This window comes from Lemur catta, chromosome 4, assembly GCF_020740605.2.
Source record: "Lemur catta isolate mLemCat1 chromosome 4, mLemCat1.pri, whole genome shotgun sequence".
In the NCBI taxonomy this organism is placed as follows: domain Eukaryota; kingdom Metazoa; phylum Chordata; class Mammalia; order Primates; family Lemuridae; genus Lemur; species Lemur catta.
In genome coordinates, this window is record NC_059131.1 from 35,458,092 (window position 1) to 35,484,430 (window position 26,339).

The 26,339-nt window shown below is 51.1% G+C and overlaps 1 protein-coding gene across 1 annotated transcript in view; it reads right to left on the reverse strand.

Annotated features, from left to right (window-relative positions):
* Positions 1–256: 256 nt before the first annotated feature.
* KCNK12 (potassium two pore domain channel subfamily K member 12) overlaps positions 257–26,339 on the reverse strand; it is a 45,206-nt gene continuing 19,123 nt past the window's right edge. Inside the window, exon 2 of the mRNA XM_045549555.1 lies at positions 257–1,290. Coding sequence (XP_045405511.1) covers positions 389–1,290 — 902 coding nt within the window. The 3' untranslated portion in view covers positions 257–388. The remainder of the gene's footprint in view (positions 1,291–26,339) is intronic.

Genomic DNA, 26,339 nt, shown 5'->3' on the forward strand with positions numbered 1-26,339 from the left:
GTTGCACCATATGCTTTGGGGTTGCCGGCTGCTTGTGTGCATGGGGACGGGGTTCAGTGCCAGTCTGCAAAGCCCGGGGACCGCACTCTTTCCGCTGCGGTATGCACCGGGTGGGGGTTTGGGGTGCCACTTTTTCTCTTTCTGGAGGAGAATCTGCTGGGGGCCACGGTTCTCCAAGAGGGGGCTCACAAGGGAAAACAGGCTCCCCCAAAACCTGCCCTTGATAACATCAAGCCTGGCCAAATAGTATTTCTTTAAAAAACCTTTTTTTTTTGGTTTCATTTTATTGGATAAAGATTAAGAAAGCGCCAGCGTCTGAGAGAGGTGAAGCTAACCACGCCTGGCGGCCCCGCAGCCCGGCGCGGGTCCCGGCGCGCGGGCGGGCGGTCTACCTGGAGGCGCTGGTCTCCGCCAGCCGGTTGTTCATGATGCCCAGCGCGCCCACGCCGCCCGAGAAGCCGTTCTGGCGCGTGTTGACGCACACGCTGCGCGGGTAGCCGTTGGCCGTCTCGGACAGCTGCTTCTGCAGCAGCGCCAGCGACACCTTGTTGGAGGCGGTGAGGTCGCGCATGGAGATGAGCTCGCCCGACAGGCGGCGGCCCTCGGCGTCGCTGTCGCGGGCCGCGGGGTCGGCGCCGAGCGCGGCCAGGCGGCGGCGCAGCCGGGAGCCCGGGGTGATGGCGTTGCGCCGGGCCAGGGGCGCGCCGGGCGCCGGGCAGCAGCGCGCGCAGCAGCGGCAGCTCAGCTTGCGCAGCATCCAGTTGAGCACCTGCTTGATGAGGATGGAGATGACGTTGAAGAGCGAGTAGATGCAGCACACGCCGAGCAGGATGAAGAGGAAGTTGCCCAGGCGGTAGAGCCCCTGGTTCCGGTAGGCGGCGTGCTGGCTGCTCACCAGGTCCCCGAAGCCGATGGTGCTGAAGGTAACGAAGCAGAAGTAGAGGGAGTCCACGTAGTCCCAGCCCTCCACGCTGGTGTACATGGCCGAGGCGCAGCACGACAGCAGCACGGCGAACAGGCCCAGGATGAGCAGCACGTGGTACACCGAGGGCTTCCAGCCCGCCAGGCTGTCGGCCTCCGACAGCGCCGAGCCTCGGCGGAAGGTGGCGGGCAGCAGGCCGCTGCGGCGCAGCTGGCGCTCCCGGCAGGCGCGCATGATGAAGGCCAGCAGCGAGATGATGCGCTCCAGGAAGAGGTTGAAGAACAGGATGGTCCCGGCGCAGCCGAACAGCCCGTAGGCGATGAGGAAGGCCTTCCCGCCCACCGTCGCGGGGGTGGTCATGCCGAAACCTGCGGAGACAGGACAGGGTCAGCGGTCCTGGCTGGGCAGGCGGTCCCTACCAGGCGGGGGGCGGGGAACAGCGTATGCAGGTGCTGGCGTGGCTCCTATCCTGAGTGGCACCACTCCGGGAGAGGGAAACCGTTCTTAGACATTTCCCTCCCTTGGTGGCCCCAGAAATGGTTCCTGATCTTGGCAACCCCTGAGCGGCTGGAGGAGACACGGCCCTTCATGATGGGGATCTATACATCGAAGTGGGGCAGGAAAGTCACCAGGAAGGACCCTCAGGACACGCAACACAGAAACCTCACAGAACAGATGCCCGCAAAGCCAACAGGTGGCACCCTCGTTCCCACCCCTAAATTGGTTTTTTTATGTAACCTGTGGCACACCTGGGAGACAGCCTTGTTAGGACAGAATTCCTTAAGGCCTTGCCTTAATTGGGATGGTTCACTCGGGAACCAGGTAGAGTGTGATCAGGTAGCTATAGTTAATGGTCTGTGAAAAGAGCTTTATGAAGCTGACAAACGGATTTTTTGAGAGTATGGCTCTGCCCTTCGGTGTCAGCTGCTTCTTACCCAAGGACCACCGTTGATCACCCGTGCTCACATCTGTGGCCAAGGGTCCTGTGCTCCTGGTGTGTGTCTGGGGTTGCTTTTGTCCCTGCACCGCAGCTTATTGCTATGGACCCTTATATACAATTCGTAACTTACCCACTTGTTCAAAGCACAGGCTCTAAGGGAGTCTTTATCAGTTGATTTCAGCAGGAGACTTGGCTGCCCACCAGTATGCTCGCCCTGCCATCCGGGGCAGTGCAGAGTAGCAGCTCTGCCCTTCCATCCTGAGCTCTCTGCCTGCTGCTGGCTGTGATCTCTCTGTGGGACCCCTGGTTGCCTGACTCCGGTTATGGGAGGGGGTTTAATCTCTTGATGGGGAGATTCACTTGCTGCTTGCAGTCTGAGCTGAAAATGTATCATTTGTCTGAGCAGCACCAAGGCACCTGTCAACCCCTCTGGCAGTGAGGGGCATCCCTGTTTAATCCATGCCTTATGGCAGGAGGGCTACCTGTGTGATGCCAGCGGGGTGGAGTCAGCCCTGGGAAAGGGGTGGAGAAGGATTTGGCACATTTGGCTATTTGCCTAAACAGACTATAGGATATATTTCTTGTAATGCTTTCAGAATAAATTCCTTAAACCTGTGTGCTAATTTTCAACCTTCACTGGAGGAAATGCCCAATTGCCTGAGCATAGGGTTGATTTTATTTTTAATGACTCAAGTTAGGGGAAAATCTTTTGACATTACCTGCTTTGAGGAAGATGGATTATGTCCCTAGATTTAGAATTTGGCCACAAGAAGAGTGAAAAAAAACAAACAAAGTAGCAGTGTAACCAGGAACTTGACAGAGGGATTTTGCTACACTTTAAAGCCAAACTCAAGTTCATGAGTTCATAAAGAAATCAGCTCTAAATTTATATGGCTATATATGGAATGGCAGTGTGTGTATTTATAAAATATCCTAGATCAATAACCCAAATGTCCAGTAACACTATTAAACAATTGTCTGTTTATGCAAGGAAATACTATACAGCAATGAAAAAACATGAACCACAGCTACTTGCAACAACATGGATGAATTTCACAAAAAGAATGTTGAACAAAAGAATACATTCTGCATTACATTATTCCATGAATATAAAATTCAAAACCAGGTGAAACCAAACCGAAATATTTTTTAGGGATGCATACTTGGCTGGAAAAATGATAAGGGAAAGTGAGGAAGTGATCTGGGTAAAAGTCAAAATTGGGGTTTCTGCTGAGGGATGGCAGGGGGCATAGTGACTGGGAGGGGACACAGGGAACCTCTGGGGTTCTAAAATGTTTTGTTGACCTTGGTGGTAGTGACATGGGTGTTAGCTGTATAATTTATTAAATTGTATGTTTTATGAGGTTTTTTTGCAGTTATAAAAATTTTTAACAATTCCTAGACTATTAGAAGCGTAACGGACCTTGATTCTGATGTACCCCTCATTAAGGGAGTAGGGGCTGAGGGGACATGACCTACAGCTGGGGACAGGCTGCCATTGTTTGTTCTGGCTTCAAGCCTGGTGCTTAGACCAGTATACACAACACTGCTTCTATTAGTGGAGGAAAAACAAAATCTCTTATGGAGGAATCACTTTGCTATTAATAAATTCCTAAGGAAATTGAAACCCCTGAGCCTGGAAAAGTAATACTTTGTCTAACTAAGAGAACGTTGAGTTAGATTCTCCTGTTCTTTAGGATTTTCAGCTACAGTCTCAAAGCTGAGGGCAATACATGCCACGTTACTCCCCATTATAAAGAGAAGTTCTAGACATATCCATGCTGGACTTAGTAAAACAGCAAAACAGGTCTGGCAGCCCCCTCCCACCCAGGCTGTACTAAAATGCTAGCCCCAATCCAAGGATGATGGGGGGGAATGTTGTGGTGAGGGGAGTGCCATGGTTGGGGGAGTACCTTGGTTGGGGGAGTTCTGGGGGGGCAATACTGTGGCGGCCATTCTGTGGTGGGGGAATGCTGTGGTGGGCAGTGCTGTGGGGGGAGTGCTGTGGGGGGCAGTGCCGTGGGAGGAGTGCCGTGGGGGGAGTGCCGTGGTGGGCAGTGCCGTGGGGGGAGTGCCGTGGGGGGGAGTGCCGTGGGGGGCAGTGCCGTGGGGGGGGAGTGCCGTGGGGGGAGTGCCGTGGGGGGGAATGCCATGGGGGGAGTGCCGTGGGGGGGAGTGCCGTGGGGGGGAATGCCGTGGGGGGAGTGCCGTGGGGGGGAATGCCGTGGGGGGAGTGCCGTGGGGGGGAGTGCCGTGGGGGGGAATGCCGTGGGGGGAGTGCCGTGGGGGGGAGTGCCGTGGGGGGGAGTGCCGTGGGGAGGAGTGCCGTGGGGGGAGTGCCGTGGGGGGAGGAGTGCTGTGGGGAGGAGTGCTGTGGGGGGAGTGCTGTGGGGGGGTGCTGTGGGGGGGAGTGCCGTGGGGGGAGTGCCGTGGGGGGGAGTGCCATGGGGGGAGTGCTGTGGGGGAGTGCCGTGGGGGGGCAGTGCCGTGGCGGGGAGTGCCGTGGGGGGGAGTGCCGTGGGGGGAATGCTGTGGGGGGAGTGCTGTGGGGGGAGTGCTGTGGGGAGGAGTGCCGTGGGGGGAGTGCTGTGGGGGGAGTGCCGTGGGGAGGAGTGCTGTGGGGGGAATGCCGTGGGGGGGAGTGCCGTGGGGGGAGTGCTGTGGGGGGAGTGCCGTGGGGGGAATGCTGTGGGGGAAGTGCTGTCGGGGCAGTGCTGTGGGGGGAGTGCTGTGGCATCCTCCCCCTCCTGTGCAGCTCACGTCTCAGCTGGAGGCCAGCTGAGCTGCAGACACATGGTGAGAATTTTGGGAGAACCAGCCAGCCAGCCAGTGTCCCCTGGAGTCCAAAGCTGTGCTGGAGCGTTCTCTGGGTGGCAGGCCGACCGCGGCAGCCCACACTGGCAGGGGAGGAAGAGGGTGGTCATGGGAGCAGTTTGCACTGCTAGGACTTGCTGTGCCAGGATGGCTGAGGGTGCCGCAGCTCACTGGAGGGGGACCAGTGGACACTGAAGGGAAGGGCCAAAAGGGACTGCCCAAGAGGGCTGCCTGCTGGGGAGGGGGCCCTAGCAGGAAGAGACCCAGGGCAGAGGGCTGGAGACGGCAGGAGGGGTAGTCACAGGAGGGAGGGTGGAGAAGGCAGTGCCCACTCAGGGAATGGGGCAGGACAGTGGTCCCGGGGCCGGGGGAGGGGGGGTGGCGGCGCAATGACCCATAAATGGGCTCCACGGAAGCGCGCATGCCTGTTCTAACAGTGGGCACTACAGCCCCACCAGCAAAAGCTAAGAAAGAATGGTAGTGGCTCCAGTGATGTAAGACTGAGAGCAAACATTACCACCCTCCCCCAAACCCCTCTCAGATCCCTGAGCCACATGTCAGGCCAGAGGGGGGGTCGGGGGGGGGCTTTGATTAGAAGTGAATTTGGGCCGGGCGCGGGGGCTCATGCCTGTAATCCTAACACTCTGGGAGGCCCCGGTGGGAGCATTGCTTGAGCCCAGGAGTTTGAGGTTGCTGTGAGCTAGGCTTGTGCCCGGCACTCTAGCCCAGGCAACAGAGCCAGACTCTGTCTCAAAAAAAAAAAAAAAGCAAAAAAGGAAGTGAATTTGAAGATTTGATTTAACATCTGAGAATGAATGTCAGTCTTGAAATTGGTGCTAAGAGACAAAACAAAAGAACTATTTGGAAAACTCTAGCATCTACCCAAGATGTTCAGAGATCCAAAAGGGAGTTCTTAAAGACCATAGATGAGACAAAGCCATTTCCTGTGTCAGCCCATTTAATAAACTGGGTCCACCAGGATTTACTTTCTACTGTGGTGAAGGCCGCCACCAAACGGTGCCAGCCCTGCGCATCTCATCTCACTTCATCTCCGCCTCAGCCTGTGGAGGAGGCACCAGGTCAGCAGATGAGGACACCATGGGGGACAGGGTGAAGCAGCTGCCAGGTCCCGCAGCTTAGAATTGGGAGGCTGAGCCTGAGAGCCAGTCTGCAGGTGTCTGGAGTTCGTGCTGTTTCCACCACACCAGACTGCCTTCTGAGGGCGCCACAGGACACTCCACACTCTTAAAAACCAAATTGCAGTCCTGAGTAGCAGCCAGGAAAGCATCTTCATGGGGGAGAGGCTACTCCTCAATTGTGATTCCTGTTCCCAAGAGTCCTGTGTCCTCTGTGGCCATTACTGCTGCCTCCCGGACAGGGGAGAGGGGCCACCGCTCTTCCCTTGATGTTCCAGCCAAGGCTGACTCCTCACCTTCCCGTGGCACAGCTAAGACAAGCTGGGCTATTTAGATGAGGCTTGACCCGGGGCGTGGGGACAGCACAAGCACAAGATGCAGAGAGGACTGCTGCTTCTGGCTAACATCTGCCCTTTGGGGTCCCCACAGGACTGCCTTGCCTGACCTACTTCCATGTCTCCAAGGCCATCTCCTCCACCCTCTGGGAACATCCTCAGGTTCCTCTGAACTCCTCCAAGTCTGGACTCCTGGCTTCTGCCCAAGACCCCCCCCCACCCATTGCAGTTTAGGATCTAGAATGAGGCCTGCATCCTGACCCCTCATACCTCCTACCCACAGGGGTGTGGCCTTATGCTAGGGCCTCAACAAGGCAACCAACACCGGATCTGCAGCTGTTAAGACCAACATCAACAGACATTTACTGAGGACCTAGCTCGGCAGCCTCGTGCTCAGCTCAGAGATATAGTGGGAAACCAGACGGTGCAGCTCCTGAGCCACAGAGCACCTGGGCTGCCTGCTTAGAGTCCCCTCACACTGTCTCTTAAGGGTTTTACACAGACCCTGCCCCTCTGCTGCCAGCAGGCTCACTCCTGGGCAGGGCACAGCTCTTACCTGCTGTCCCAACATAGAATCTGGACCAGAACTTGTCCTGGGGTCATCTTGTGGCCCTGGTTAGCTTACGCTCAGCATAACCACTTAGCCAGGAGGTCACTGTAGGCCCTAAATGACGCTGGTTATTGGACTGGCTGTATGGGACTCTCCACTCAGAATGAAGAGGCTGGCAGGGCAGGAGGTTCTCTGACAGTGCAGAGGGCAGTCAAGAAGCCAGTGCCCTTCGTATGCTCTGGTTCCTGAGATCTGACTCCCTGGGCCTGCTTTGCTGCCCTTTGCTTTCCTGCAGACCACAGTCAGCTCAGCTTGGGAGGCAAGGTTGGGGGGGCACAGTCCACTCTCTTCCCTATCAACATCAATAGGATCTGAGGTCTGGGAGACACTGAGACCCTGGGGACCGGTTTCTTGCTGAGGGCAGTGGGATCCGTGCCTACTGTCACTGCCTAGCCAGTTGCTCCTCAGAGTGGGAGCCAGGCTGGCTCTGGAGAGGGGCTTCAAAGCTTCAGCCAGAGAAAAGGCAAACCAAGCCACCCTGAGAATCTCCTCCTCCCCCAGTCACACCCTGAAGAGGCGTAATCTGTCCCCGGTTTCACACCAAGCCTGCTATTTTGTTTATGCCACAATTGATCTGCCATCCCAGTTTGCAAAGAGCAGACACTTGGGGGCTTTATTATGCCACTTTGACAAAAGCTGTGAAGCTCATTCCCACAGCCTGTCTGGTGCCGCCTTCGCAAATGGGGCCCTGGTGACAGGGCCTTTGGAGTTCAGCTCAAAGAGCAGGGAAGCGAGATGCAGAGGCCAGCACCAATCTGTGCTGCGCACCCTGGGTGGCAGCCTCTGTTAGACCCTCAATACCACCCCCACCAGTCCCTCAACCGCCCTGTGAGGGAGGCAGTGTTACACCCAGCTACACAGGCACTCAAGTGGGCAGAGGGAGATAAAGGGACTCATCGACTTAGTTTGTAAGTGGCAGGGCTGACCCTGAAGCCCGTGCGCTTTCCACTGTGCCAGACAGATGGGAAGTCTTGGCTCATTACCCTCTGGGATCTTTTCCTGCTGGGCTCTGCGCTGTCAACTCTGAGGGAGGGAAGTATGATTTACTGTATTGTCCAATCCGGGATACTTTTGAGAGTAAAAGTGGCACTACGAATAACTACTCCAGGACAGCATGTATAAACCAGGCATGTTCCAAGCAACTGGGATGCATGATGGACATGCAGATTCCAAGGTTAGTTTCACTGAGAGGTTTATTTAGTGGGTCAGAAAAGGTCCCTAGCAATCTGCAATTTAAAAAATATCCCCAGATGAATCAGATGTAAATGGGCTAAAGCCATCCCTTTAAGAAACAGCGTTAATAAGGTGTCCCAGATGACCCTCCTGGTTGGAATCTGTCCCATTGCAAATATTTTTATTTAAGTTCCCATCAACCTAAAACCCTTGTGGTGGATGTTGTAGCTGTCACCTTAACAGTCATTGCCCCCACCCTGTACCGTGTAGCAGCCAGGCCACTGGGACAACTGACCCAGCTCCAGGAATGGGCTCTGTTGGGCTCGTCTAGTCAGGATAATCCAGTTCCTCACCATGACCGGCAGCCTAAGCTAGTCAGTGCAGGGCATTCCCATGGCTACAGAGGTTGGCTCAGGAATGGGCCTGTGACGCCATTCAGGCCAATGAGATGAGAGAATAGTTTTTCTGAGCATTTCTGGATTAAAAGCTTCTCACTCTCATAAGAGCTGCCCTGGGCACGCAGGGAGCAGGAGGTGGTCCCAGGAGTGGTTGGCAGCCATCTGCAGCCACACGGAGAGCCGGCTCTAGGATGAAGCTGATACTACACAGGCTGAATGGAAGGAAGGAGATCTGGGTTACCCTAATGAGCCGTCAGATCAAGCCAGCCATGCTGCCTGCTTTACCTCCAGACTTGCACCTGCAGGAGCCCATGAACCCCTGTCCTGCTTGGGCCTTCTGTGACCTGCAACGAAACACACTCCAACTGGGGCCAGTGGTTAAGAGACCTGATTAAGCAGCCCAGTGACAAGGAAATGGTATCAGTCTTGAACTCTGTTGTGGCCTCTATCAGCCAAGTGATTGAAGCAAGTCACGATCACTAAGTTCCCTGAGCCTTGATTTCTTCAGCTAGAAAATGTAAACCTCCCAACATGACCCTCTTTGCAAACTGTAATCCACTATGCCAAAGTGGGTTTCTTGGGATAAGAGATGTAATGGGGGTGGGGTGGGGAGAATTCCCATGATTTTTTTTTAAAAAGATAAGTCAAATAACATGAGAAAAATTTATTTACATAAGGACTTTGCTGAATGCTTTACTGTGCTAATGTGATTTATGAATCCTAGCATTATTCTGGTTCCCCAAGCTATTGTGACCACAGAATACATTTGACCAACTCACTTGACTTGAGTGTTTCAGAGAGCTTGTCTGAGCTGGTCAGTGCAGCCCTGAGATGCCAGGAAGGTTTTGCCCAGTGCCCTCTTAGTGTCCCGTCCTCTTCAACGGAGCACAGCCAGGAGCCTCTCTCCCACTCCCAGAGAGTCAGTCACACCCTCCACCCTGCAGCCCACCCTGCAGCCCACCCCACACCTCCCGCTCTCCCCTGTTTGGAGAGGGAGGGACATGGGAGGACCTGGCCTTGGGTGAGCCTTGGAATCCTTGATTAGCAAAGTGAGGCTTTTAATCCCAATGCTAGCCAGTCAGGAAAGATCAAATGAGATGGGGATAAAATACAGAACACCCAATTAGGTATGACTTTTAGGTAAATGAGAAATCATTTTTTTAGTGTAAGTATGTACCGAATGATGCGTGGGACAGACTTACACTAAAAATGGTTGATTGTCTGAAATTGAAATTTAACCGGGCATGTTGTATTTTTATTTGCTAAACCTGGCAACTCTACTCATGACCTGCTGTGCTGAGCTGACAGGCGAGGTCATGTGTAGGGTTGTCAGGTTTAGCAAATAAAAATACAACATGCCCGGTTAAATTTCAATTTCAGACAATCAACCATTTTTAGTGTAAGTCTGTCCCACGCATCATTCGGTACATACTTATACTAAAAAAATGACTTCTCATTTACCTAAAAGTCATATCTAACTGGTGTCCTGTATTTTACTTGGCAACCCTAATGAGCCATGGGCCATGCCCAGTTCTTGAGTCGTTTCCCATCCTCTGCCCACTGAGCCCACACCTCAGCCTTCTCACTCTCTCTGATATTTCTCACTCTTGGAGTTCTTGAAATTTCTACTTCCAGTCAACAAATAACTATTACTGCCTACTTTGTACAAGATTCCCCTGTTCATTGTAGAGAGTAGAAGGATTAATAATAATAAAAACCTTTACTAAGGGGTAATGGATGTACTAGGCACTGTCTTAAGTGTTTTATGTATATTAACTCAATACTCACAAAAAAAATCATTGAGGTAGGTATTGTTTCATCATCTCCATTTTACAGATGAGGAAACTGAGGCACAGAGAAGTTGATTAATTTGCTCAAAGATACAGCCAGGGAGTGGTGGAGCTAGGATTCGAACCTGGGCAACCTCGTTCCAAATAGCCAATTTGATGTGGCCCCTGCTTACAAGGGGTTCCCAGTCTCATTGTGGAGGCAGGCCCCAAAAGGACAAGGTTCAGACAAGCCCTGAACCTTCTGGGAGTGCTGGTACTGAAAGAATGACTGGAAAAGTCATTAAAGCATTTACAGGCTAAGGAAAACGTGGGGGGGATAATAACAGCTGCCATGTATCGAGCCCTCACTATTTCCAGGCACCGTGCCAGGTGCTTCGTGCACATCAATTCATTTAATCCTCACAACTCTATGAGGCACTGAATTTCATTGATTCCAAGTCACAGCTTTTTTCCTTCACATTTTAACATCTCTGAAATCAGAATACATCTTACAGTCAATGGCCTGACAATTTTTTTGGCAGCATTTAAAATTCTTAATGGTACGTGCAGCAATGGTGCATTTATAATCGATGGTGTCTTAGATTTGATGAACTGTCGTGGGAATGATTATCATCCTCATTTGTGAAATGAGTATACTGAGTCACATTTAATAGATAAAGATGTTGAAGGTAAGTAACTTGCCCAAGATCACAGAGCAAGCGAGTGGCAGAGTCGGGATTTGCAACTAGACAAAGGAGCTTGCAGTGGGATAAGGGAATTTGGAAGAAAGAGTAGGTTGCTTTTGGCTAGAGCAGCAATTCTCACCTCTGGCTGAACAATAGAATCACTTGGGGAACTTAAAAACAGGTCCCAATCCCCAGCTGCATTCGGTTCAGCTGAGATGCGAATCAGGGCTGAGGTCCGCCTGGTGGAATGATGAGGAGAGGTTTATGGAGCAAGGCATGTGTTCAGTTTTAAAGATGGGATTTCAAGAGTGAGGGCGCAGAGGCCTGGATTTAAGAAAGGCGTCCCCCGTGGCAGAGTGCTGTGCACAGGGCTGGCCAGTGGGGTGAAGGATTCAGCCCACTGGTGTCACGCCATGCCTGGGGGTGGAAAGTGTTCAGGAATCTATGGAAGAAGGGAAGGGAAGAAGCCGGGAGCACCTCTCAGCCACCTCATACCCTACGCGAGCCTTATGGAATGAGTGTTGCCTGGCACCACTAGTGGCTTCTTCAGCATCTGAGCCTGGCGCCTGGTAGTGGGCCCTGCTTTGTAGAAACTTCTAAGCTCTGGAAGCCTCACACTCAGAAGATAAACTCAGCGAGTCTCCACTCCACGGGCTTGGGAAGGGCCAACACCACCTTCCTCGGAGAGTTGGGAGCAGCGTTAGGAGCAGGGGCTGTGGCACCTCCAGTTGCTCAGGGCTGGACACATGACTTACCCTCTCTAACCCTTGGCTTCTCCCTCCAGAAACGGCCCAATGCCTGTGCCCACCTCTGAGTGTCATGGTGAGGGTTAAATGAAGACGTGCTTCCCACGTGCTTCCCACGTGCTTCCCACGTGCTTCCCACGTGCTTCCCACGTGCTTCCCACGTGCTTCCCACGTGCTTCCCACAGTGCCCAGGCACAGTGACTGCCCCCAAAGCACCAGCCTCAACTGGGAAATGCCACGGGAGAGGCATGGCCCTTACAGCTGAGGTGCCCCAGGTGGAGCACGCAAGGATGGGCAGATCACGACAGATCGGAGGAATTCTGGCGGCAAGGAAACGTGCCTGTGTGTACATTCAAGCCTGGCGCTGCACGGACGTTCTGTTCTTTCACTTCACTGGGCCTCAGTTTCCTCACCTCTGGGCTCACTTCCAGCTCTGGACCCGTGCTCGGTTGGAGGCCCAGCTGGAGGTAGGTACCGTCTTTCCTAGTTACCACCTTGAGTGTGTGTGTGTGTAGGGGGCAGATTCAAAAATGGGACTGTTGGGGTAAAGCTGAGACTGTGGGCTGTTGCATTTGTTGGTGCTTGTGGATTTGTCTAGTTTGCAGACCTGCATAGTCAGGTCCCTGAGAGCAGAAGCCCTCAGTTTCCCTCCCTCCGTGGCTGGGTGTGGGGTAGGAGTGTCCGTAACAGGCTGGCTGCTCAGGGACCTGGGACAGCGAGACACCTGGAGCAAGGGGTCCTCCTCCCTGTCCTCCTGCTTGCTCTTGGCTTGTTCTTTGGGGGCCTTTGGGATGATTTTCTTGGTGACAGCAGGAGGCAGGTTGGGGACAGGAGAGCTAGGAAAACAGGTCTGAACGGTGATTTAAACAGTTTTGGTAAACTACGAGCAGACAGCAAGTGACTCCCTAGAATCGGCTTTGGAGCAGTTCAGCTTGTCTTTCCTTGCCAGTGGGGCCGACTTCCACCCCCCGTTCTGTACTTTATCTCTGGGATTAAGGTTTGCTCTCCTCACCAGAAATCATTCAGCAAAATGAGTTATTAAAAGCTGGTTAACTACTCCTGCCTCCGGGTAGCTAGTGCTTAACAACCTCTCCTGGGGAGCAGCTGTCATGCTCAGGCCCGGGAGCTGGCGGGAAGATGACTCATTTACATAGAGCCCGGCTCCATCCTGGCCCCCAGATCTGTCCCTGTCGCTCTGATGACTAATCCTCTTCAGGGATGAGATCACCACCCCTCCTGCCTCCGACAAAAAGGGCAGAGCCCTAAGCTCAGCCCAGAAGTTTAGGAGAAGACTGAATCCAAAACCAGGGAAGGCCTTGGATGGGAGGGACAAAGCCTGGTCAACAAGTACCTGGAGTTAGGGGAAGCAAGACGAGGAGGCCCTGCTGCCCCCACCTCAGGGTGCCCACACAGGGCTGTGGTTACAGCCGATGGCTTGCCCAGGGAAGAGCTCTGAGGTCACATCACCTCTCGGGAGGGAGACAGACCATCAACCCCAACATGGTGTGTCAATGCAATGTCAACTCAGTCACACTTAACTTCAAGTCCTCTGTGATAGAGGAGCAGATTTTCAAAGGAAATCTGGTTTTGTAAAGCAAAGAATCCTGCTCTCAAGTGGACAGTTCCCACCCCTTGAGTCAATTCAGTTTTTATATATCTGGAGAAGCATTCCTCATCCCCGTCCACGTAGCTACAAGGCACGTCTGAGGGCCTCTGTGCCCAGGCTGAGGGGCATGCAGGGAAAGGGCAGAGCCCCTGAGGAGCCAGACACTGAGCCCGGGATGTAGCACTAGCACGACTTACTAGCACTAGCACGATGCAGAGGCCAGTCCCCAAGGCCCTGGCTCTGTCCCACTGAGGTGCCCCACACTTGGCCTTCCCACAGAAGGCAGCCTGGTCGCCGCTTCAAAGCTATGGTAAAGATGAGAAAGCGTGACGAAAATAAACCCATAATTGACAGCTGCGGCCAGGGAAGTACCCTAATAGGGCCCCGGAGAACTTTTGTGTCTGCCCCTCAGTGACATGGCCCTACCCTATGGGCCTGTAGAGGGGCTGCCACCGCACCTCAGCACAGGGTCTCTGCCAGGGGCTGGCCTGTGGCCCTGGGCGGGGCTGGGCTGGGGAGCACCCCTCCTCCAAGCAGGGCAGGGCTGGTTCTAGCTGCACATTCCACTCTCGGCACACAGGAGTGAGGGCTGGAGGGAACTGGATCTGTGGAGCCCCCACCCAGGAGGCTCTGAGAAGTAAGGCAGCACGGGTGAAGGCACAAGACAGAATGCAGGTCCCAGACCTCACACCCACAGGCCTTTCCTTGCCGCCTCTCTAGGCCTGGCTCAGCCTTAGGTTCAGAGAACACAACTGTGATTTTGTTCTGAAACAAGCATTCAGTCGTACTGTGCTGGGGGACTTGCCGTGGCCAAAATGTCATGGATATGTGGCGTGAGTTTGTACCAGATCCTGTGTGACAGAAGGAGATGGAGGCTAAGGCTCAGAGACGTTAATGACCTTGAAGGTCAAGGTCACAGAAAATGCCACAACCAGGACTGCAGCTAAAGTTTGCCCAACTTCGAATCCACCCTCCTTCCACGTCATTGCCATGCCTTTTGTCCTCCTTCCCTCATGTGCACCAAGGCCCTGATGACCTGGGACCTAGACGCCTTGGTTTTCTGGAAACATTCTCTCTCCTTTAGGTCCATTCTGCACACTGTCCCAGATCCGTGGTATTGAGGTGCAGCTCTGCCCCTGTCACACTCCTGCTCAAGCCACTCTGAGCTCCCTTGACCCCACCTTTCACGGTCAGGAATGACTTATTTCCTTTTCTCTTCACCTGTCTGGATGCTCTCCATCATCTGGTGCGCTTTCAGCTCACCAGGCATTGAGTTCTGTGCTGCCTGTGACAGCGCTGTCCCATCGGCTGTTGTCCCAAAGTAGTGCTTAACCCTTTGTGTTTTTCTGTGTTGCCTTGCCAGTGGGACACTGCCATGTGTCAGGCTTTCTCCCACCCTCTATCACGCAGGTGCTCAGGGCACAGCTGCTAAGTTCCTGACAGAACTGGCAGTTTGTCTAGTGATCACCAGCAGGCCCTACACCAGAAACATATTTTCATTTTATCATGTTTTAGTTAATTCATTTCACATGTTTTTGAGACCTGCTGTGTGCCAGGCATGAGGGCAGGGGGAGGAATACTGTGATGAGTAATACTGTCTATGGCCTGCAGCCAGTGACCCCAGGAACACACCAGCAGCCGAACACAACTGGGTTTACTGACTCATTGCAACAAGGGAGACTGGCACCATGGGGAGTATCAGAGGGGACTAGTTCTAGCATGTGGGCTAGAGTTAGGTGATTTGGGGAGAGCTCCAGCAAGCAAGATTTTTTTTTTTTTTTTTTTTTTTTTTTTTTTTTTTGAGACAGAGTCTCGCTCTGTTGCCCGGGCTAGAGTGAGTGCCGTGGCATCAGCCTGGCTCACAGCAACCTCAGACTCCTGGGCTTAAGCCATCCTACTGCCTCAGCCTCCCGAGTAGCTGGGACTACAGGCATGAGCCACCATGCCCGGCTAATTTTTTTGTATATATATTTTTTAGTTGGCCAGATAATTTCTTTCTATCTTTAGTAGAGACGGGGTCTCACTCTTGCTCAGGCTGGTCTCGAACTCCTGACCTTGAGCAATCCACCCGCCTCGGCCTCCCAGAGCTAGGATTACAGGCGTGAGCCACCGCGCCCGGCCGCAAGCAAGATTTTGCTTTGGATGGGATGCTGCCAGGGAGCAGGGATGGTTCTGGGATTGGGCATCTTAATCATTCTTAGCTAGTACATGGGAACAATAGAGCGAAGCTAAAGCTGTGATTGGTCAAGAAGCAGCAGCTGCTCCTGTTAACCAGATGGGCGATGTTTGGTCTGTGTCTGGTCATGACAGTGGGGTGAATAGTCTTGCTTTTCTCTCACTCCGTTGTGGTCATAAGGTGGCCTTATCTGCTGCAGGGGCTCCAGGAAATGCTTGTGCTCCACAGGAGAACCCCCAGCCCTGCCGTGGGTGCCAGGCCAGCTCCTGGCACTCAGGGGCTGCTTTTATCTTTCTCAAAGTGCTTCTGCACACAGTGGCTCCTAACAGCATTTTATTAGATGCTATTCATTTTTTTTTTTTTTTTTGAGACAGAGTCTCGCTCTGTTGCCCGGGCTAGAGTCCCGTGGCACCAGTCTAGCTCACAGCAACCTCAAACTCCTGGGCTCAAGCAATCCTCCTGCCTCAGCCTCCTGAGTAGCTGGGACTACAGGCATGTGCCACCATGTCTGGCTAATTTTTTCTATATATATTTTTAGTTGTCCAGCTAATTTCTTTCTAGTAGAGATGAGGTCTTGTTCTTGCTCAGGCTGGTCTCGAACTCCTGAGCTCAAACAATCCACCCGCCTCAGCCTCCCAGAGTGCTAGGATTACAGGTGTGAGCCACCGTGCCCAGCCTATTCATTATTTTTTATAAAAGAAATTCTTTCCAGCCTTCCAATTTACGTGGCTATGTATGTGCATGTGTGTGCATGCACACATACTTGGTTCCATATATGGAACACACCTCTAGGTTGTAGAAATATGGGTCATTTTTATTTTAAGTTTCTTCTATATGCTTTTATAAATATTTCACATCTTCTATGGTGCAAATGGGGTAGTTACTACTTTTGAAACCAAAATTTTACCTCCAACAATCACTGTTATTTTATTTTATTTTTGAGACAGAGTCTCACCCTGTTGCCCAATCTCACTGTGAGCCAGGTGTCAGCCTAGCTCACAGCAACCTCAAACTCCTGGGCTCAAGCAATCCTTCTGCCTCAGCCTCCCGAGTAGCTGGGACTACAGGCATGCGCCACCATCCCCGGATAATTTTTTCTATATATTTTTAGTTGTCCAGCTAATTTCTTTCTATTTTTAGTAGAGACGGGGTCTTGCTCTTGCTCAGGCTGGTCTCGAACTCCTGAGCTCAAACAATCTGCTCGCCTTGGCCTCCCAGAGTGCTAGGATTACCGGCATGAGCCACCGTGCCTGGTTCATTGTTAATTTTTTAAGTTTATAATAAAAATGAATAAGATATGGTTTCTGCCCTCAAGACAAACAATGACCATAATACCCTAGGAAAATGACAGCAAAGGAGATACCAGGAGATGCCAGAAGACAAGAGAAGAGGCCTGGAAGGGCTTCCCAGAGAAGGTGCCACTGAAGCTGAGTAGTTAAGATGCCTTAGCCAAGCAGGTGCAGGAAGTGGGGGTCAGGGCTTGGGAGGTCCAGGTTGGCATTCAGGGGTTCAGAGGTCATATGGATAAGATTTCCCAGGGAGCACACACAGTATGCAAATGGGGACCCCAAGATTTAAAGGGCAGATGAGGAGCCTCTGAAGGAGGTTTCGTTCATTCAACAAATATTTACTGAGGGCCTACTATGTGCCAGGATTCATCAGTGATCCACACAAAGTTCCCTGCCCTTGTGAAGCTTATGTTTTTGTGTGGGAGATGGATAATAAACTGTAAACATAATATGCAAGCAAATTATATGGTACGTTAGAAAGTGGCAAATGCTATGGAAAAATTAAAAGGGCTGGCTAAGGGAGTGGGGCATGGGAGGAGGCAGGTGTGGTGCGAAGTAGGGTGGGCCAGGGAGGCCTCATTAAGGAAGTGGCCTTTAAATTTTTCCTGAGACAGACCCTTGCTGTGTCACCCCAGGCAGAATGCAGTAATCCTCCCGCCTCAGCCTTCCCTTCCGAGCAGCCAGGACTACAGGCATGTGCCACCGTACCCGGCCAACTTTTCTATTTTTTGTAGAGACGGGGGGTCTCACTCTTGCTCATGCTGGTCTCGAACTCCTGATCTCAAGGGATCCTCCCGCCTCAGCCTCCCACAGTGCTAGGATTACAGGAGTGAGCCACAGAGCCTGGCCAGGAAGGAGGTGAGATCTGGGATAAGAGTGCTCCAGGCCAGTCAGTAGCCAGAGCAAAGGCTCTGAGGCAGGGGGCTAGAGGTGGACACGGGGGAAGAGGGACAAAGAAAGAAAACGCTGGACAAAAAGATTAGCCAGCAAATCCCTCATGTGAATCATCAGGGCAATGTTTAGGTGACTCAAATGCCCTAGAAGGTAAGAAACCCTACCACTCTCATTTTATTGTGGCATGATGTAAACCAACAGTTTTACAAAAAGCAGGCGAAATATATATTCAAGTACATTTCAAGCAACAGCAGAGATGCTGAATATATTTGATAACTGACTTTTGTTTCTCTGCCAGCAGAATCTCATGTTACTGTAGAAGGAAATTAGATTAAAAGAACAACCATCAACATTTTTAATAGCTCTGAACAGCATGGAGCAGATTTTTATGTCCTACCTAATTTGGTCATCACCATAACCCAGTAAAGACAATGTCATCATTGTCCCCGTTTTGTAGATGGGGAAATTGAATCCCTGGGAAATAATGTGGCTTACATGACATCTAACTTCCTCAAGTCTGAGCCAGAATTTCTTCTCAGCTTCATCTCTCAAGCCCATAGTCTTTCAATTATAACAAGGGAAATATGTGAAGGTCTATCAGTTTGTACTTTGTGGCTGTTAGCTATGTACTCTCAATCAAAGTTTATCTATTACAATTTTTTATGTGGCAGTAATGAAAAACAAAGTGTGTCTCTGGCTGCTGTGTTGAGGACAGATGGCAGGACAGGATCAGCAAGTCCAGTTCAGAGGCTGTGGACCAAGCAAGTGGGGATGGCCCAGACCAGGGAAGTAGCTACAAGGGGACAAAGGAAGGGAGGACAAAGGCCACAAAAGCAGGAGAGAATGAGATTACCAAAACTGGAGGAGGCAAGCAGTTCAAGAAGGAAGGAATGAAGGGGCAGGGGACCAGAAAATTCTAGAAGGGTCTAGTAAGTGGAAACCTAACAGTTCCCCTGGGATTTGGCAATTGGGAGGAAGCAGCTCTAGGCAGGAGAGGAAGGGCACAGACTCGTGGATGCCAGACTGCAGAAGGTGCCCGAAGGGGAAGAAATGGTCACGAGTAAGTGAGGCTGTCACTGAAGCCACTTCCTGGGGAGGCCAAGGACACCCATGCCTGGAACAGCTCAGGACCAGGACAGACACTTCACTGTCTTTATTTCAGAGAGGCCGAGTGACTTGCCCATGTATCAGGGCACAGTGGCTAGATCACAGGCCGTAGAGTCAAACATTCATGTCTGTCCATCCCCTACCACTCACTGGTGGCCTTCAGCAAACTACTCGCTATGCCTCAGTTTCCCCAGCTATCAAATAGAGACAGCACTACCTCACCGGGGGCTTGTGAGGATTAGATGGGACGGTTTGTGGACTTAGCAGAGAGCTTGGCACAGAGTGAACACTCAGCAATGTAGTTCGTAAGCTCCTCCTTAGGGTGAGGGCCCCTGCAGAGGGCAGAGCAGGGAGCAGAAGGTCTCGCAGGGCAGGCCTCCACCTTGGAGAAGATACAGACAACGGTCCTAAAATTTCACAGCAGTCCATCAACTCCCTCTCAGCGCACACTCAGCTAGTTACTCACTTTCCTAACATGAAGAGCTGAGTCTATGCCAGTCGTGAGGTGTGGTCACTGTGTCACGGGGCTCAGTGCCCGGCTGGGATGTCACAGGGCACAGGCAACTGTGAGCAGTAAGTCCCCTTCTGTGGGAACTCCACATGCCATCTCCATATGCAGACAGGTCATCAGAAAATATTAATAGAAACATCCATTTGAAATCCATTCCCGTGTCTTGTGTAAAACCAAAGAAAAACCATCACTGCCCGTGTCCCTTATTTAAAGATCTGTGAGATTCCTTCCTCCTAGAATCCGGTACCTGGAGTGCCGGTTTCCTAGAGGCGCTTGTTCAATTTATTGAACTGAGTGCCCTGGTGTCCGGTCTGACCGTTCCGATGGGGAGCTCAGAGCCAACGTGGCAGCCATCGCCGCAGTGCTGCTTCCCAGCACGGGATACATCTCTCACCTCGTCTCGGTTATTTTCTATCTTCCTTCACCCCTTGTCCTCTCCATCCTGTCTGCAAGGTCTCTTGAGCACGTGCTGTGTGCAAGTGCTGTGCTAGGACACAGTCTTGCCCCCTTAGAGCTTGCGGTTCAGCTTATTCCGGTTTTAGCACTTTAATTTGTTCAAACCCTTTGAGGAAACAAGCTGCCTCTTAGTTGTATATAATCAGCAACAGCAATTTCCAAAAACCTCCAGGTCACAGTAGTGCCATAAAATATATGGAATCCCTTTCTCTAAGGCGATCTCCTTCACCCCGGAAGGTTCAGGTGAGTTTCAGTCTGAAGGCAGGAGGGATGGTCTCAGTGACCTCCTGGGTCCCTGGGGGGCTGAAGTGTGTTCCCCCCAAACTCACATGTTGAGGTCCTAATACTCCAGTACCTCGGAATGTGACTGTTTCGGTAGATATGTCCTTTAAAGAGGTCATTAAGGTAAAAGGCCATTGGGGGGACCCCAATCCAACATGACTGGTGTCCTCATAAGAAGAGATTAGGACACACACACACACGCACGCACACACACAGGGAAGATCACGTGTGGACCGGGGAGGAGATGGCCGTGCACTAGCCCAGGAGACAGGATTCAGAAGAAACCAACTCTGTTGGCACCTTGGTCTCCCGAATTGTGAGAAAATAGATTTCTGTCATTTAAGCCCCCAGTGTCTGATGCTTTGTCTCGGCAGCCGCAGCCGACCAAGACAGTGTTTGCTTGACTAGGCCCCGCGTTGCTGCGCCCTGGCTCTTTTTGTGCTGCGGCAGGGAGCCCCACATGCAAAGCGTAGTTTCTGAGCCCTGATCAGGAGGCTGTGTTTATATTTATCCCGCTAACTGCAGGAGACTGTTTATACCCAGAGAAATAACCTCCCAGGTGGGATAAGGGCAGCCAAGGAACCAGCTGCTTCCTCCAGGTCCTCGCAATGCCACCTCCCTCTGGGCTCTCCTCACCCCACTCCGGCTCGGGTCCAGGGGCACAGCTCAGCGACTGGTGCCTCTGCAAACGGGTCACAGTTCTAGTCTCTCTCAGATTCAGTGCAACACTGGGCACTTAGTAGGTGCTCAATAAACAGAATAACAAGGGGCTTTTTGGTTATAAAAAAATTAGTCATACCTTGATAAAATGTAAAATGCCTCTGCTACCTACCTTCCCTTCTTGCTCCTCTTTCTGGGAACTCTGAGGGAGGGTCTCCTGGGGTGGGTTCCAGCAACCCTAGGCTTGCTCTGGGGTGTTGGAGCCAGGCTGGGCTTTCAGGAGCCCAGTAGATTTCAGCTGGGCCCTGGCCACAATGCACAGAGTTTTGTTTTATCAGAGAAATCACTGCCACACTGTGACTCTTAGGTCCTCAGCAAGGATGGCGTGAGGTGAGAGTACCAAAGCCAGGTGGAGGTGCCCAGGCTGCTTCTGCCATAGAGTATGTGGGACGCCAACACATGCTAGAGCAACAAGCAAGAAAAGACACAGGAAAGCTTGCAGGTTTTCAGCACTGGCTAGTGGGAACACACTTTACACTTCTGGGTGAACAAGTACATGGTGGGTCAGTGCACACATTGACATGTGGATGCATTCTTTTTATTTTTAATTTTTTAGAGCTGGGGTCTTGCTATGCAGTCCAGGCTGGAGTACAGTGGCTATTCACAGTCATGATCATTGTACACTATAGCCTTGAACTTGTGGGCTTAAGTGATCCCCCTGCCACAGGTACATGCCACTGTGCCTAGCAAATGTATTCTTTTTAAAGGAATTATTTGAGGTGGGAACTTTAACTTAAGCACATGTGTCAATGTAACTGTGAAAAAAGAGCTGCCAGAATCTTATACTGCAGACCCTGACACAACCACTGCCATCACAACAAATAGCAACAGCCACCACTAAAATGAGCACAAAGGACAACTTTTTCTTTCAGCTCTGATGACTATGCTGTGTCTCTTTCCTCACTAAGGCTTAGGTGGGGTTTAGTGATCATTTGCACACATAGTTTATTTACCTTGCTCCACAACCACCTAGTCAGACAGTTTTTATCCTCAGTTTTTAGATGCACAATCTGAGGCTCAGGAAGTGATGCTCTAAGGTCACTCAGTGAGTAGGTGATAGAGGTGGTGTCAGAATTCAGGTCAGAGGCTCCATAGTGGCTGACCCTTCCTTGCAGATCTCTGGCAACGCTGTCTGGGACTATCAGAGCAGAAACTCATTGGAAGCTCAGACGTACTGCTGGGTGTTCCTGTTCTGTTCCTGAAACTCCCAGAAGGCAACAGAGTATATTCCCCAGGACATGTGCTCTTTGGGAGAAAGGACAGAGTACGGGATCAGGATGGTCATGTGGCCCCGGACGCTGCCAAGGGGCTGGTCTGGAAGCTGGTCTAGCCAGCTGGGGGTAGGGGGCTGGGTCATTCCCCCTCCTTCTGCTGTCACTATGACTCTGGAGATCTGTAAAAGGATGTTTAACATTTTTAAAGGCTCTGTTTCCCATCCCTCTGCCAAGGAGTGAGGCATCGCCTACCCAGCTTCAATTCTCATAGCTACTCCTGCCACTGATGGGAGGAGGGCAGAGGTTCTTCCCACCCGCGGGCCAGGAGGACGCCCATCCCTGCTCCTGGGGGCTCCCAGATGTGCTGCTGAGTGGCCAGGGTTACCCTCCCTCACCTCTTGGTGGCAGCGAAAGACCAACAACATTCTAGAAACATCAACACCCATTTCATCTCTCTTTCTATTGGACTGACTTTGCTGCCTTAGACCTCCACTCCAACATCAGGCACGCAGACACGCATGCACTCACGTCTTGCACTGCCCTGGGGTCCCTACTTCCCCCTCAACACACCAGTGGTGTCTCAGGTATAAAGCTACCTCAAAGGATTTCTTGCAGCAATTCTTAGTATAACCTCAGCCTGTAAAGCTTCCCTTTGGAAGAACTGTCCCTTTGGCAAGGCCTCTTGACTCAGGGAACCCCTGGCATCTCTGCACGGGGCATAAACCATACTAGCTCTGAATTACAGGGATTGTTTACTGAGAACAACATTTGGGAAAACCTTTTTCTTTTAAACTCTTCCTTCCCAGGCCCTAGTGATGGCTAACATCATTGTTCTAACATCAATGTTCCCACTAAAACACATCAGTCCTGTGTGAGTAACACGTAGATTGCAAAAGCTATAATTTCAAGGGATTTGTTTTAAGTGCCCTTTGTTGGCAGACGTGGGCTCAGTCTGAGCACTCTGTAATTTTCCAGCCTCCTCATGGCCTCCCTGTAGCTAACACATACCACGCACCAAACATAATCCACCCTCCTTCCACCCCCAAGACAAGTCAATTACTCACTCAGTCTTCACCAGGGCCCTCCCGGGTGAGTCCCCGGGCAGGTTCCGTGGGGGACGCAGTCATGCTTATGACTAACTATGGCACAACCTCTCCAAGGAGTACTACGCATCCAGCAACAGGGATGCTTCGTAAGTTTATCTCAGTGTCACATACCAATACACAACAAGCAAGACCCCAAACTTTCATCCAGAAAAAAGGCTCAAAGGCAAATAAATCTCTGTAATACTGTTTTAGTGGTGAAACTATGGGGATTTTTTTTCCCTCTCACTTCTTTGTGCTTCTTTCTTTTGCAAGTGTTCTAAAATAAGCACACATTAGTGAATTAAAGAAAACTCATCGCTCAGATGTGAAGCTAAACAAACAAACAAACAAAAAAAAAACGAAGAAAACTCATTCTGTCAATATTTTTTAAAGGCAGTGTCTGACAGTTGGGTGGGCCAGGCAGTCACACATGAGTGAGGAGACAGCAAGGTGGCGGGGGGTCAGGCCACCACTGGCAGGAGCCAGGGGAAGGAGGCGCAGTGACGCCTGGATGGTCTGGGAGGCTCTGCAGAGGGAGTGGACCTGCAGTGCCATGTGGATTTTGGACAAGTGAAGGGCAGAGGACAGGCATGGGCACTCCAGGCAGAGTGAAAGCTGTGAGACGGCCTGGAGGTGGACGGTCCAAGGTTTTACTGACTGGTTTCTCTAGAAGTGAGGCTGCAGTTTGGAGAGGCTGGGGATGGTTAGCAGAAGCCTGAAATGCAGTCACCTCTCCCGGGGGAAACCAGGGAGGCTGCCGCCAGGGGACGGACCGTTTGGGAGGCCTGGGCATGGATCGATGTCTTCTCCCAGATTAGTCATTTAGAAGCAGTTTGTATGTCTCCAAATTCCTTGTCATTCCTGCAGCACCAGCTTTCTGCTGGGGGAGCAGGGCCCAGCGCTGCGGGTCCTGGTGATCTGGTCTGGAATCCTACAGCAACTCTGCCCTTATCGCAAAGGAGTATGAATCTATTTTTTCATCGAGCATTGTTCACAACCTGAACTTTCTCCTACATGCTTCTGCTATTATTTTCCAAAAACCTGTAAATGGTTTTCTGATGAGGAAAAGACACACTTCAAAAAAAAAAAAAAAGCGCTATTGAATTAATTCAGAGGACTTTGTGTGTCAATACGTATTTTCCCTATTAATTAATGGATACTGGAAGTATATATGAATTCTATCATATCAGTGCTGTGAAAATATTTCTAGCATTTCAAATGACCCTCACATTTCAAAAGCTTGGGAGACGTCTGGTTCAAGATGATCATCTGCTCACCCTGTTCAAATGATGGTAAAAGCATATGAAGGCGTAAACCCGCAGCAACACAGAGAACGGGCAGAGGGTTTCCAGTAGATGAGAAACTTCCACATACTTCTGGAAGATGGACAGCTGGAGAGAGTGGTGACTAATGAAGGTGGGCCCAGGAAGCCGTAGCTCAGAGAGGGCACTGCTGAGGAGGGGAGGGAGGTGACATGCCCCGAAGAGTCCTGGAGAGACTGGGAAAGGCCATGTTGATAAAGGCTGGCTGCCCGCCCCCGACCCAGAGGCAAAGCTGGCCGTCCACACGCCCTGCCTACGCGCTGAGCTTCAGTCAGATTTGCTATTTTTGATTCTTCAATGTGAGTGGACAGCCACAGTTCAGACATTTGAGGCAAGCCTGCATCCTATCTCTCTCTCTCTCTCTCTCTCATCTCTCTCTCTCTCTCTCTCTCTCTCTCTCTCAGATCTCCTCCTGGCTCAGCCTCCTTCATCTTCAAGGGCACTGCTGCTCAGCTTCAGATCTCTTCTCTTCTGGCTCCCACGGTTACTCCCTAGGACTCCAGGTTCCAACCCTGGCTACAGTGGGAATTACCCGCAGGAGGAGTTTTTAAAAAATACTAATTGCTAAGTCCTCACCCCAGAGAGGATGATGCAATTGGTTGCAGGGGACAGGGTATAAGCTGGGCAGCAAGACTTTTAAAAACTCCCCAGGTAATTTTAACATGCAGCCAGTGGTGAGAGCCCTAGCTGATCTTTGGCTGGGCTTTAAATAACACTTGAATAAATAACACCCCTGGCTGCACATTAGAATCATCTGGAGAGCTTTTAAAAATATCATTTCCCAGCCCTGACTCCCAGAGATTCTGACTGAATTGGGCTAGGATCAGATCTGAATGCTGATTTTTTTAAAAAAAATATTTCTTGAGTGATTATATTGCTATAGCCAGTGGTCTATAGGTTGGCAAATTCCACATTACTATCTCAAACCCAACCTGTGCCTTGAGCTCTGGACTTGCATATCCAACCATCGAACTGGCATCCAGCTTGGATGTCTGAGTCATCTCAAAACTAACATTTCCAAAACTGAGTTCTTGGTTCTCAGCTCCCTCCCAACCATCCTCTGCTTCATTCAACTTCAGCCTTCTCTATCTCAGGAAATGGCAACTCCATCCCTTCAGTTGCTAAGGTCAAAAGTCTTAGAGTCCTTTTTGATTCTTTTTCTCTCTCTCACACCCTATATTTGATCCACTAACAACTCTTGCCACTGTACTTTCAAAACCTACCCAGAATCTAACCACTGACTTTTGCTTCAGGCCATGAGGGAGTAGCTGCAGCCAGTCCTCCCTCCCACCATAATCAACCAGGAAAATCTATGAGACAATTATTTAAAGACATTGGAAAACAGCTAGTTCAGGACTGTGGTCCTTGAGAGAAGCAGAATAAACAAGAAGAACCCTTCAAATGCCCTGGTTTTCTGCCTAGTGGCAGTTTTCAGACAGCAATAGTGGGAGGGGGCATCCAAACAGAGCCCAGCACTCTTGCTGAATTGAGGAGAGAGATTGAGTTCAACAAAGATAAGGCAGCTATCACTGCTTAACTACTATAACTGCTACAATTGCTATAACTACTGTAGGGGAGAGTCCTGGAGAGGAAGGAACTACCCGGAATCAGAACTCCAGGAATCTGCATGGGGCTGAATAATAATCTGTGCAGGTATAGGGTAAAACCTAGTAAAAAACAAGATCAAGCTAAAAAACAACTTCCAGGAAAGAACAATTGTCAGGAGCTACAAACTACACAGTTCCCAGAGCACTCTTGGAGCCAGGAATCACCTGAGTCCCAACCACTCAGGGTGGGAAGGCTTTGCTGAATACAGAAGACATTCAGTAGAGACTCTGGAAAATTTATGCCTTAATTACATGGCTAAACTAGTCCCAGAGAAAATGCTCTTTTAGATCTGCCTTTAAAAAGCTTAAAACAAGCCTGGAAAAGATCAAACAGATCTATGGGTAATTCAAGTATCTGGCGTAACAAAGTCCTTAAAAGAGTACAACACAATCAAGTATCAACAATGTAAAATTCATAATGTTCTGATCTCTAATGAAAAGTTATCAGACATGCAAAGAAGCGGGAAGAAGTGACCCACAAATAAGAGAAATATTAGTCAATAGAAACAGACCCAGAAATACCAGAGATTAGGGAATTAGC